At 33.9% G+C, this 14,952-nt stretch overlaps 1 protein-coding gene across 2 annotated transcripts in view; it reads right to left on the reverse strand.

Moving 5' to 3' along the window:
- Positions 1–14,576, reverse strand: part of LOC129917182 (1-aminocyclopropane-1-carboxylate oxidase-like) — a 35,421-nt gene extending 20,845 nt beyond the window's left edge. Inside the window, exons 1-2 of one of the 2 annotated variants that reach the window (XM_055997571.1) lie at positions 14,097–14,576; positions 13,802–13,972 (exon numbers count right to left, since the gene is read on the reverse strand). In XM_055997571.1, coding sequence (XP_055853546.1) covers positions 13,802–13,886 — 85 coding nt within the window. In that variant the 5' untranslated portion in view covers positions 13,887–13,972; positions 14,097–14,576. Of the gene's footprint in view, positions 1–13,801; positions 13,995–14,096 lie in introns of both variants that reach the window. The other variant, XM_055997572.1, reaches the window with a different exon arrangement.
- Between the last annotated feature and the right edge of the window lie 376 nt (positions 14,577–14,952).

Raw genomic sequence — 14,952 nt, forward strand, 5'->3', positions numbered from 1 at the left:
GAAAAACAATTTTTTTCCAAAAACAAATGGAGCTTGAAAAGAAATAAATTTTTTTTACTTTTGTAAATTTCCCACTTTTTCACTTTTTAGGTCAACTTTTTGCAAAAAGTCAACAAGTGATAGATTCAAACTCATTTTATGACAGTTTTTACGACGACAAAATAAAAAATAATGATGCTTATTTTTTGGTTTCAAAAAAAATGTTTGGTAGTTTTTTCCAAAAATTAAAAAAAAAAACAAATATTGCTAGAAAGAAATAAAAAAAAAATTTAATTTTGTAAATTTCCCACTTTTTCACTTTTTAGGTCATTGTAGTTATGGTTTTAACATAAAAAAATAAAAAAAACGTTGTTGTGCGACGCAGTTGTCGTGGTAATGCCTTAAGAATTGATTTGTTTGATTAAAAAATGTCGCTTCTCACCACATAGTACCACGGATTACCTTTTTACTACTGTATATAATGAAGATCTACACCTGAACATACCTTTAATAAATGTGAACATATCTTTAATCATTATTAAGTGTCTGAACGCATTCATTAAAATTTTCCTGGAAGATTTGACATTTCTCAAACGTCAAGCTGAAAGTTTTCTTCGTATTGTTAGTTTTTTTTATTACAAACAGTCTTAAAGCCTGGTACGCTGTCTTTTCTTCTTTTGATTTTCCACAGAGGGTTGGATTTTTGGCGGCTTTTTGAGACACGTGTTTAACACAGCAATTTTATTGTGAAAAACTAAATAAAAATCATTTAAAACCAAACAAAAACCCCTCAAAAAACTTAAATAATCAAATATTTAAAACAAAAGCAATCTAAATTGCCTGCTATCTTAATTGATTTATTTGTTCAAAAAATGCCACACGGCACAAGCCGGAGAGATGAACAAAACCTCTTCTAACATTAGAAAACGAAAACAGCCCAAAATCACCATCAACAAATCCATCGAGATGGAAGTGGCGCAGCAACTCGTTGTACTCAGCCGCCCGCCAAAGCAACCTTCGCAACAAAACGATGGAAATCCTGGTACCTCCAACAATGGCGCCACAACCCGAGCCCTTCAAATCGAAATCGATGACGACCTCCTGACAAAGGAATGGAAGATGCCGGATAAAAGGCACAAGGCAGCAACACCATCACCCCGCCAAGTCATGGACACTGGCGCTCCATCACAAAACCAATTCGCCCCTCTGCTGGACATAACAATCCACACGCTAAAAAAGAACTCGCACAACCACAACATCACGAGACAATTATCACAATCAGCAGTCAGCAACGTGGAGGAAGATGTCCCAGGACAAAATAATAACACCGATGGAAGCACCAAAGACGGTACCAACAATACTCCAATCAACACCTTAGGAAAGGAAAGCATCCCTAGCGATATACCACATACAAGTAAGTACTGTCCGCCAATTATAATGAAAAATGTAGACACTAGAAAATTATTATTTGATTTCCGAGAAAAGTCGGTAAACTTCGCGTATAGGATAGTGAATCGCGGGAACAGCAGTAGGCTGTACGTCGATAACGCAAAAGTCCATAGGGAGCTTATGGATCTAATGAGAAAGACAGAGAGTGCCCAAGCACACTCCTTCACTTTGAAGGAAGACAGAACCACCAACGTGGTCCTAAGGGGCCTCACCTCAGATTATTTGGAATCCGAGATCTTGGACGAGCTCAAAATGAGAGTCCCTTTCGCGGAAAAGGTTTCTATATTTGAAACACTTCGGTCTAGGCAAAAGAAAATAAACTATAATCTCTTTTTGGTCCGGTTAACACCAGGCACCAGCATGGGGGAACTCCTCAAAATCAAATATTTGTTTAATACCAGGGTTCACTGGGAGAAGCCAAAGGGAAACACGGGCGCCCTACAGTGCAGGCGCTGCCAACAGTTCGGCCATCTCGCAAAGAATTGTGCAAACCAATACAGGTGCGTAAAATGCACCAATAACCACCAGCCCGGCGCCTGCACTGTGGAGAACAAGGGGGAGAGCAAGGCCACTTGCGTCAACTGCGGCTCAGACCACCCAGCTAACTTTAGAGGATGCGAGTCCTACAAAAAATATGACTCCAGAAGAAAACGCCTTCTGCAAGAAGCAAGTGCTAAAAAAGCTGACGCAAGAGGCCTCTCCCTCGCGATCTCCAGGGGTGCCCCTGTGGCACCGGGTATTTCTTATGCCAGCCATTTCAAAGCAACCCAAAATAACACCCCCCGAGTGGAACCCATGTTCCCGAACTACTCCAATAAAAAAACAGGACAATCCACTATTGATCAATTCATGTCACTGTCAAATGACCTTTTTGGCATTGGCATGAACACACTTATTTCGAATATTGAAAAGTTCATGTCTAACCTAAACAATTTCAGCTCCCTCGCGGAAAAAAGAATAGCGTACCTCGACCTGGTCAACCAACTCCTTTTCTGCTCCAAATGATGTGGTTAAAAATTCTACAATTCAACATTACGTCCTTAGTTTCACAAGCGCGGAGAATAGAACTTCAAAAAATTCTCCAAGCTAGCAATTGTTCTTTTGCGTTTATTCAAGAAACTCATTTCTCGAATAGACACAGAATACAAATACAAAACTATCACACTTTAAGAAATGACAACCACCAGGGGGTAGCCCTGCTCATCAAAAATAACATTGAATACGAGCTGGTGGACTATCACTCAACAAATTTTCCTTCGCTTTTCGTCACCATCAAACTGAAAATTGATAATTCACCCAAAACACTTCTACTAGGGTCGGTATACTTCCCCTCGAACACCCCCCCTGCACAATTTACCTCAGAACTCAACGCTATTGAAGCCCTCTCCAACAGATTTGATGGTTCAATTATAGGTGGTGACCTCAATGCTAGGAGTACCAATTGGGGGGACCACACCCATAACCTAAACGGTAAGACGCTTGAATCATGGTTACAAAACTTCAATCCATCCCTAGCCAACTTCACATCGGATACACCCACCTTTCCCAGAGGACCATCTTTTTTGGACCACTTTCTCATATCCAGTCATCTAATTAACCACTTCAATAAAAACTTCTCATTGAAAACCCTTCCCACCTTTACAGAGCACTGCCCCCTACTTCTGTGCATAAGTATTGGAGAAGCAAACATCTGCCTGCGTGAGGAGCACTCACTCAGATCATTTAAAAATACCAACTGGCAGTCCTTCAGAAACCAATTAGATAGCAACCTCCTTCAACTTTTTCCCCCAGCGACCTCCTGCCTACCCAATACCGACATTGATAAATACATATCACATTTTAATCAAACACTCATTACCACCCTAGAAAGAAACTCCACAAGCTCTTCCATCTCATTCAACAAGTACAAGAACTTACCCCCTGAAATCGAAAACCTCTATAAAGTCAAACACCAGTGGCAAAGGCGTTTAAAAAATATATTCCACAGATCCCTTAACAGAATCAGTCCAGCATATAGAGAGTTATCATCCCAGATCGCCTTATTAAACAACATTATTAAGCAAAAAGTAAACATCTGGTTAAACAAGGAACTAAGTGACAGACTTTCCAAAATTAAGCCTGGCCCATGGGCCTTTAAAGAGGCGTTCGGGATCTTGGGCAAAAAGAAAAAATTTCATTGCAATAAAGTGGTCGTTAATAATGAGACCTTCACCAGCGAAGCAAAAATCGTTGAATCTTTCGAAAAACACTTTACAGACGTGTACAAAGAAAGAGTGCCGCTATTCAACATAAACACCACGCAAAGAGCCCAAGAGTCCGCTAACTCAGTGGCTCTAAACACACCGGAACACATTTTCCTATTCAATTCCGAAAACTCTGCACTGAACCCTATTGCACCCCATATTTTTACTGACCCTGATTCTGTGAAGAACCTGCTTAAGCTTCTAAGACCAAAAAAATCGTCCGGGCCGGACAACATTTCTAATTACTTTCTGAAAAAAATTTCAAATCAAGCGGTTAACTTCCTAACAATTCTATACAATAATTGCATTAACAATGCCTACTTCCCCAGCCTCTGGAAAACAGCTAGGATCCTGCCTATAGTTAAAAAACAAAACAATTTTGACATTAACAATTATAGACCGATTTCCCTACTTTCCAACACCGGGAAAATACTCGAAAGAATAATCCTGAACAAAATGAATTGCCCGCTAGACAACCCCATAGACCCGATACCCGACTTCCAATTCGGGTTCCGCAGAGGACACTCCACCCTCCATGCGCTAACCAAATTTCAAAACGATATCATCTTAAATCTGAGAGAAAAAAGATGCACAGTCGCCTGCTCTCTCGATGTTGAAAAAGCCTTCGATAGCGTATGGAGGGTGGGGCTTATCTCTAAACTCGTATCAATTAATCTTCCTAGTTACATCTACAATATTCTGCACAGCTTTCTATCTAATAGAACTTTCTTCGTACAAATTCAAGGGACAAAGTCGAACCCCCGAAGCTGCGACAGTGGCGTCCCGCAAGGGTCAATATTGGGCCCACACCTATACAACATCTTTGTGCACGACTTCCCCCATACATGGTCAGAAAATAATTTGGTCTCAACCGGTCTCCTTTACGCCGACGACACCATCGCGTACTCCAACCACGAATATCCACTAGTAGCTCTACACCACCTCGAAAAACACATCGGGGTCATAAACGACTATTACAACACCTGGGGTATCAAGCTGAATGTCCCAAAATCAGAACTGATTTGCATCAGAAACGCGAGTGGTAAAGGTCCAATTGGAGTAGTAAGGGAAAGCAAACATCTCACACTAAACGTCAACGGTTGCCCAATCCAAGTTCAAAACAAGTTGAAATATTTAGGAATCAACTTCAACAATCTATTTAAATTTAATTATCATGCTAAACTCACCATTGAAAAGACCAGAAAAGTCTCTAACATGCTGATGCCCTTTTTCAGGCACAGAGCCTTAAACAAAAAATCCAAACTACTGTTTTATAAAACATTAGTTAGACCAGTAATGACATACGGGTTTCCAATATGGTTTACCATCTCTCCCTCGGTAGCCCAAAATATGGAAATCCTTGAAAGAAAACTTCTTAGGCTCTGTGCTGGTAAAAACTTTGAGACCCGGACCAAAAGATTCTCAAATAACTTTATTTACAGCGACACAAATACTGTCCCGCTGATGAGATACGTCTCGCTTCTCATGAAAAAAACAATTTCAAACTTTGAACAATCCGAAAACGACTTAATAATACATTCCTTAGCATCCCAGACTGGGTCCTCTTGGGACGGCGTTGGTTATCTGTCACCACTCGGAATACTCTCAGTGGATCTTGACGCTCCAGTGTTAGAACCTTTAGAGTTCTATAACAGGGCCATCCCAAATCAAAATCGCGGATAATTATCCATTCGCCACTTGCGTCCCGCGATTCACTACAGTGTACGTTGGGGGAACCCCTTTTCTACCTATAAAATTATTAAAAATAAGTTACCAAAATTCTCTAAAGATTGGCCGACAGTACTTACTTAAAAATACTAGAATAAGTATCATTTAGTTATCTTCTAATTGAAATAAAATACAATTCAAGTATTTATCAAACAATATATAACAGGTATTATTATAAAATAAATAATTACAAAATCACCAATGTAAAAGACAATTAAATGAACAACAAATCAAAAGTAAAAATATTTTATAAAACAAATAATTGTAATAATCAATGTTATCTGTCATTCATTATCTTCATTAATGAAGTTTCTTTTTTTTTCTTTTGTAACACCCTCTGTGTATCTATGTTTATCTCGTCTCGTACACAACAATCGAAGTATAAATGTGTTCCCCGATAAATGCCTTTTTCCTCCATGTTAATAATATTCACTAAAAAGGGAAAAAAAAACAAATAAATAATGAATCTAAGGGCGTACTCGCTCTTATAAACGAAAATGTTAACCTAACATACAATGTATTCACAAGAATCTGACTGAGCTCTCGCTCTAACAAAAAAAAAAAAAGAAAATGTATATTTGTATTCCGTACATACTATGTATATTCGTATCTCACAAACCTAACAAATGTTCAAGGCATTCTATCGTAGGGTTAGTTTGTAAGGTATCTGTAGTTTTTTTATTGTATATATGTATCCTAGTTTATAAGAGGGTGACAAAACGTCACACAGTTAACGTAAACAAAACTCTCTGTCATGAGCAAGAGTAGAAAAAAAGAAAAACATTTTACTGACCGCCATGAGGCAAACATTGTATTCATTTTCATTACAAAGCAACTGAAAGAGCAGGCAATACATTATAGCCGCCAGTTTAACTTAAGTAAAGTAGTAAAGAATTGTTATTTTTAGACTAAGACAGCAACTGTAACCTAAAAGACTCAATAAAGAAATTCAATTCAATTCAAAAAAAATTCGTATTGTTAATTTGAGAACACCAACTTCAAATAAAGAGTAAATTCTAATTGAATATCGTTTTTTTATTGCGGAAAAATATAAAATAAACAAAAAAAAAACCATTTGCGATCAAAATATATTTTTTCCTGGCATAGTTATTGTGAAAAAGTCAAATTACTGTGACTTTTCTTCCCGTTATTGTCTTCAGGATATTTTGTCTCTGTAAAACGACAGCATACGGCCAAAATAATTAACTTTCTACTTCATCTTCACTCAGATCTTAATAATATCTGCAATTTCCTATTGATTTTGATTTAGTTGAATTTATATTACCGAAGAAAATAAACAAAATTATTGATCAAAGGAACCTCTGGTTTTATTTTGCAGAAGTTGTTTTGATTTCAGATTGACGTACGTGTTAAAATTGTTGTCAAAGGACACATACACAATCGCAAAAAGAACTCGGTCTGTTTTCATGTTCCTACAAGCTAAATGAAAAAAAAAATGGTGTGAATGACAAATTTGAGTGAAGTTGGTGGAGGTTGAATGATTGACGGATGGAATTTGAACGAATGGAACATGAAACAGGTTGAATTGAATTGAAATGCAAGGTGCAAACACAATGCCCTTAAGGAGATTACACTTTGAATTTTCTTTTTCGATACTTTTTTTTACGTAGTAGAGCGTAGTTAAAACGTAGTTCAACAATATCTAAATCAGGCTTAAAATATATCAAAAAGTAAGTATATTATATATTCCTGTGTAAAAAGTGTAGTTAATCGTAAGAAAACAACAACAAATACTATAAAAAATAAAGAAACTATTTTGGTATTATTGTGTTCAAAATTGTTGCAAATAAAAAAAAAAATAAAGAAATTGGCACTCGAATTTCGAGGGCTGGGTCGGCTAGTTTGTATTATTCTAAGAAGCTTTTAATTACAATTTCTTCTATTTGGACCTACCCTACCCATATCGAATAAAAAAAAAAAACAAAGCAGAATTAAAAAACGGAAAGGTACGTTTTCTTTCCTGGCAAGCCAACATTTTTGAAAGTTGACGATCAATTGTCCAAATCCAAAAGACATACCAACAAGTGAAAAATTATTGAATTATGTACTTCAAAAATTATTTTCTATTTTTAGAGTCCTGAAAAAAAAGTAAGGACACTACTTGAAATATTGACTAATATGTACAATTGTACATTAGGGTGGTCCTTATGCAGTTGGACAAGCAGTTGTAAAGCCGCCATTCGGTTGAAAATACTGAGAAAATGTTTCCCTAATTTTTTTAGATTTTTATTTGACTCGCTATTTATTGATGTCCATCCACAGTGGAATTTCAGCAAAAAGCAATATAAGGACCACCTTAATATACATAATAGGCGGTTACCCAACTAACAAATTTGCTTCTATAAAGCCTTATAGGTGGTAATTTAGCCTGACGTTTGAATCCCCAACTAAGCATTTTTCTTAAGAGTCTGGTTTATTGCGAGGAACTGACAAAGCCTCACCTTCACGAGTATCATTGTCATAAGTGCATGTTTGAGAAGCCGTAACACTTTTTAGATCAATTTGGAGGTTTAGAAATAATTTAAAATCGTAACTTCTATGTAATGAAGTCTCCACAAGTCTCAGTTTAACAAATATTGTTACTATAAATTACATACTTATGTTTCGTAACGTAAACGACATTAAATCAACCAAGTTTAAGCGTTTATTTTTACTTAAAACTTGATATTATAAAGTTTGGCTGGGTGGATATCAATTTGGTAGTTAAGTTCGCAAACACTTGTTTAAAAAAAAAATTGTATCTGCCTCTAAAGAAGTTTTTCATTGTAATAAAGCAAATCTATTTCTATTTTTCCTAATTAAAAAAAGTTACCAATTTTCATGGAATGCCCCTCAAAATGTTCCTATATTCGACCAACAAGGAATGATGCCAACTTTTCACGAGTCGATTTTTGCCGACTTTATGATATTGAGTTAAAAAATAAAAATATTCCGGCACATTTTATATTTATTAATAAAAAAGTGAACTTTTAGATCAGCCAAGGAGGCCAGACGCCTTAAAAGGACACCAAAGTTTGAGAGAATAGTAGACCGTTGCTTAGTGGCAGAATCCTACCATTTAAATAAAAAGGTGAAAAGGAAACCATACTAATCTTAAAATGAACAGAGACCTCGCCTCCGATGGCTTTCCCAAAGATCTTGCCAGTTGTGATACCATATTCGTTGTTCGCTGGTTAGAAGTGAACAATAATAATAAATTGATTATAGCTAATAAAACAAATAATTATTTTGCGGCTTTTTAGCCATCAATCAAATGTGTAATATAACCACTGCCTATTCAAAGTAAAGCTTTTTGAAAAGATAATAATAAAATTGAAGCTAACCTTTACAATTTTTTATCTTGACGAAACCACACAAATACAATTAACAAATAAAATTACAAAATTTTCTTTTACAAGATCTTTTATACTTTTATACGCATTTTATAAAAAATACAGCTATAAATACAGTCAGTTGTAATGATTGCAAGCATTTTTACGAAGCAAAAGAAACAAACATTGCAAACAGTCACTTAAGTGACTAATTTGTAAAATTCTTATAATGGCAGTTATATTGCTAAAAATACCCGCAAATTGCATTTCCACAATACCAAGAACAGCCATTGCAAAATAAAATTACCTACCTATCTACTATCTTTTGTATAAAACTTAGCTATGTACACATTTTACCTACATAATTGTAGTAGCTCACAATATAATGAAGGTAGTTATAGCTTGGTACGAGTACCTACAATGTACCCCAACTCAGAGTATAGATAAATACAAAAATCTTTTTCAAAAATACCTCACATACCATGGCGATGTCGATGCCACCTGTCGTTAATTTTTATAATTTTGCACAAATGCTATAAAGAATAAAAAATGTTGCCCTTATTCGACTTTGACAGTTGTAGTCGGTAGATTTTGCTGTATGTGCATATGTACATAATGCATGTACAAAAACATCCCCCAGGTGTACAGATAGAAACAAGAATCATGTACCTATACATACTACTTCCATTGATTTATATGATCGTGGATATTGTTAATTTCAAAACAAGTTACTTTGAATGTTGGAACTTGTACTATTTTTATAAAAGCGGGATTTTTTTTCAGATTAAGTAGGTATCACGTAAATTCCAAACCACTGTAGTACGATATACCTTGGAACTTAGAAGTAAAAAAGATGATAATTCCATACTTTTGATTCTTCGAATGATCAATTAACACAATATTCATATAATGGCACTCCTGTCTTATTCTATTCATATTGTGGAAGGTAGTTAGTAAAACAGTGAGGTGCAAACAAACAAAATTGTGTGCATTATTTTTTAAGCTCAACTTAACTTAAATGTCGATTGATTTTTATAGATTTTGATCAATAAATCCTTAAAAAATGAGAAACACTTTGTTTTCATGAAAAAAGTGACTATTTTGCTCTTTTGAATTTCGTTTGCACGTTTCTGACTATTTTAAAAAAATCTCGCTATACACTTGAGAGTAAAAATATGAATCTACTTCTTTTTGCCTCTTAAAAACAAAAATTGCCATGGTTACCTACAATACTTCTATACTGAAATATTTTGGATCTCATTTAATACCTTGGACTTGAAACTAACTTAAAGCAAACACATACAAAAATATTGTATTGTCGCGGTAAATGTCGTTACCAAAATTTAAAAAATTTACTAATTACAGTTGCTTCAAGTAGGATACATAAAAAAACAATATACAGCCCTCTTCTGCTATTCGATTCACGTGAAAGTCCAAAATAAGAAGAGTTTAAATGGCAGTTAAAATTAAACATGAGCAAATTTTTTTTCTTTAGAATGTCTAATGGCGTTTTAAATTGGCAATCTGGAAGCAAAAAAAATTTCGAGGGCTGGGTCGGCTAGTTTGTATTATTCTAAGAAGCTTTTAATTACAATTTCTTCTATTTGGACCTACCCTACCCATATCGAATAAAAAAAAAAAACAAAGCAGAATTAAAAAACGGAAAGGTACGTTTTCTTTCCTGGCAAGCCAACATTTTTGAAAGTTGACGATCAATTGTCCAAATCCAAAAGACATACCAACAAGTGAAAAATTATTGAATTATGTACTTCAAAAATTATTTTCTATTTTTAGAGTCCTGAAAAAAAAGTAAGGACACTACTTGAAATATTGACTAATATGTACAATTGTACATTAGGGTGGTCCTTATGCAGTTGGACAAGCAGTTGTAAAGCCGCCATTCGGTTGAAAATACTGAGAAAATGTTTCCCTAATTTTTTTAGATTTTTATTTGACTCGCTATTTATTGATGTCCATCCACAGTGGAATTTCAGCAAAAAGCAATATAAGGACCACCTTAATATACATAATAGGCGGTTACCCAACTAACAAATTTGCTTCTATAAAGCCTTATAGGTGGTAATTTAGCCTGACGTTTGAATCCCCAACTAAGCATTTTTCTTAAGAGTCTGGTTTATTGCGAGGAACTGACAAAGCCTCACCTTCACGAGTATCATTGTCATAAGTGCATGTTTGAGAAGCCGTAACACTTTTTAGATCAATTTGGAGGTTTAGAAATAATTTAAAATCGTAACTTCTATGTAATGAAGTCTCCACAAGTCTCAGTTTAACAAATATTGTTACTATAAATTACATACTTATGTTTCGTAACGTAAACGACATTAAATCAACCAAGTTTAAGCGTTTATTTTTACTTAAAACTTGATATTATAAAGTTTGGCTGGGTGGATATCAATTTGGTAGTTAAGTTCGCAAACACTTGTTTAAAAAAAAAATTGTATCTGCCTCTAAAGAAGTTTTTCATATCGATGAACATTACAGGCAGGTAAGAGAAACTCTCATTAAGGACGATGCCGCCCTTAGTCACGAAACTTTATGTCACTGAACCAAAATTGACTACAATTCAATTGGGAGCGGGTCATAATTCTGCTTGTCAAAATTCTGTACGACAAAATTCTGTGGGGTCAAAATACTGTAAGACCATAATTCTGTACGTCATTATACTGTAAATACAAAATTCTGTACGTCAAAATACTGTATGAACAAAATACTGACTTGCAAAATTCTGTTTTGTAAAATTCTGTACGGCAAAATACTGTATTTTCAATACAGTATTTTTAAATAAATTTCCTTTGATAAAAAAACACTAAATACTAGCCTTAAATATAATTATTGACAGTAAAGTTATAATTTTATACAAACAAAATTATTAAAGTAAAAAAGTAAATCAATTCTAGGAACACAAATCAAACTTTTCTTAAATATACAAAAAAAAAAAAATCAATATAAATTTTTTTTTTCATCCGTTTTAGGTATGCAACGTGGTTTTATTCAGATTGTTTTTAGAAATAAGTGTAGTTTTGTTTTCTATCTCTTTTTTCCGTAGTTCCTAATAAAGTACCTAGATTAATCAGCATTAGAAGTTTGCCTCTTTATATATGTAGTTGATCTCTTAGAAATTCATAGTAAACCCTCTTTAAAATATATCTATATTTCAAAAATCTGTAAAAATACTGTAAAAAATATCGTTTTGATAATGTAAAAAAGTGCGCGCACTTTTTTAAAATTGTGAAAACGATATTTTTTACAGCATTTTTAAAGAATTTTGATATACAGAATTTTGATGTACAGACCCACATATCCGTGAAAATAACTCGCTTTTATTGTTGAATTTCCCAAAAGTTTTGTTATTAAAGAAATTGAAGTCGAGCTTGAAATTGAATTGGGTTGGGGTCGAAATTCTGTGTGTTGCAAAATTCTGTATTCAAAATACTGTATGCCAAAATACTGTATGTCAAAATTCTGTATGTGCAAAATGCTGTACGAATAAAATTCTGAGAGTCAAAATTCTGTAGGTATAGCAAAATTCTGGTTGGTCAAAATACTTTATTTCAAAATTCTGTACATCAAAATTCTGTAAAAATGCTGTAAAAAATATCGTTTTGATAATGTAAAAAAGTGCGCGCGCACTTTTTTACATTATCAAAACGATATTTTTTACAGCGTTTTTACAGAATTTTGAAATACAGATATATTTAAAAGAGGGTTTACTATGAATTTCTAAGAGATCAACTACATATATAAAGAGGCAAACTTCTAATGCTGATTAATCTAGGTACTTTATTAGGAACTACGGAAAAAAGAGAGAGAAAACAAAACTATACTTATTTAAAAAAAAAAAAACAATCTGAATTAAACCACGTAAAAACGTTTCATTCCAAGTTTGAAGTTTGCAGAATGTTTAGGATGTAGCTCCTTACATGTACACCTGGACATGCTGAATCCACTTTTTTCGTATCTCTATCGGAATGTCATGTCTGATTGCTATCTCAACTTTTTTTTACGAATGCATGACTTGATTAATTGACAAACTTTTAAAGCATGTATCGTTCGATTGCACTGGAAGAAAGTTTTATTAGGTAATCCCATAAACCTACATTTTATCAATTTTATAAAGATTGCTTAAGAGGAGTCTATTAGCGTAAAATGCTATAAGCTAGATAAAATTTGACAAAAAAAATTGTCAATCTATTAAAGACAGTAAGGATACCGCTAGGCTAAGCTATGTTTTATCGAGGAAACACTGTAGTCCTTAAAAATAATATAACGACGGATTCTGGACGATTTTTCTATTTAGTTCTTAAAATTATTTGACTTGTTGCAAGCAAAAGCATCAAGCAAAAGCATTCCCATATCGAACATTAATTCCATAGAGTATGTTAATTCGCTAATACCAAGAAAATATATAATGCATTAAGATCGCATATTAAGGTCATTGGTGACGATAACACCTTTCAGTAAAAACTATTTAAGAATAATGTTAAGCAAAATGTTAAGCTCATACTCAGTAACAGAAGCTGCTTGATAAATTCTTGTCAACATTTAATTTGGTAGCCAATATAAATAATAGTCTAAACTTTTCCCACGGATTGTACTTAAAAACCCTTCGAAAACTATTTGGACTCTAAATTTTTCAAAATTTTAATATAAAAGCAATGAGAAAAAATTGTTATCACAGCACTGTACTTCAACATCAACACTTATCGATGGCGGTGAGGCGCCTTTTTTTATTTACACAAATTATTGCATAAACCCTTCTCGAATAATAATAATAATATACATAATTATAATAATACAATCGATAAATTTTGACTGCTGTAGTGTATATTGAGTATAGTATTTATGGCTATAGTTAGAAATCTTTTATCTGTCGAAATAAAAATAATAGGGGTGTCACGTTATTATTAGCTACTGATCGTTTGTTTAGTCATTTTGTATTTTTATCAAATTTTATATATAAAAATCACAAACTTCCAGGAACTATGACTACAAAGAAACTTTTTAAAAAATAATTTAAAAAAATTAAAAAAGAAATAATTTTCAACTCACCACAGTGTGCGAGGTCAATGATTGGGACGAGACTCTTTCCAAGAAGAGTATCGCCCTTGTCCGAAGCTGTTTTCGCCTTAAGCATCTTGTTTTCTTCTTCTTTAAACTCCAATCGTTCTGGGTTGTTGTTTTTGTTGTTGTTCTTCTTGTTGATAATATCACGCGCGTATCCTTCGAAATAATTGGTTTGTATCTTTTTTAGAGTAAAAATTCACAAAAGTAACCAAAAAAACGATCTTCTTTTGTAAATGTATGCAGCATCAGCAAATATAAATGACCGACTTATATTATATACCTTTTGCTTATATAATCAGATGCTATAGTATGCGGCACTGGGTTGCCAAATATATGAAACACCTGTAGTAACGTCACAAAGTTGATATTGTTAGTCACCAAAAGAGTTGTTTTTTAACGTTCAACGTTGTATAGTATAGCTTTAAGGAAAGAAAAAACTTTGTTTTCTTATTTCCATAAAATTTATCGATCACTTTTTTTTTCAAAAAAGAAAACCAGGTTTGCAAAGACTGAAACAACACACAACCGATCGCGATACGATCACAATTGCACTGGTATTGGTTAATAATTTTATCGCAGAAAGGTGAAAAGTAACTTTGAATGTGTTAGTTTGGTTTGGTTTACCTGAGGCAGAAACGATCGTCAATATTAAAGAGAATTACACTCAGGTGCTAAGCCGTAAACGATCGCGCAGCCAGCAACACAGCTGTATTATAGATATATCGATCGTCTCAGAGGTTCAGCAGATACAAAATTTCACACACAAAGAGAAATTCACCGACCGATAAATGAGACGCAAACAGTGAATAGGAATTGTAGATGTTATAAGGTAAATCACACTAATACCCTAACAGCTTGACACAAATTTACACCCTTTTTGTTCGATCTTATCAAAAACAAAAGCAACAAAAACCCATAAATACCTACAATTTTTACTTAGAAGAGAGATAAGATACTTTTTTTTTTTTTAATTTGAATTATTCACGATCTATCTGTTTGAAACAAAAACAGACAAAAAAAAAAATGCTGCACTTTCACTGAATAATGCGTCAGCAAAATTCAAATAACACGACTGCCAACACTTTTAGTCCCATTCCGATCTAATGTTTCATTTCACTTTATAATGAAACAACTAA

The sequence above is a fragment of the Episyrphus balteatus genome, chromosome 3 (assembly GCF_945859705.1).
Source record: "Episyrphus balteatus chromosome 3, idEpiBalt1.1, whole genome shotgun sequence".
In the NCBI taxonomy this organism is placed as follows: domain Eukaryota; kingdom Metazoa; phylum Arthropoda; class Insecta; order Diptera; family Syrphidae; genus Episyrphus; species Episyrphus balteatus.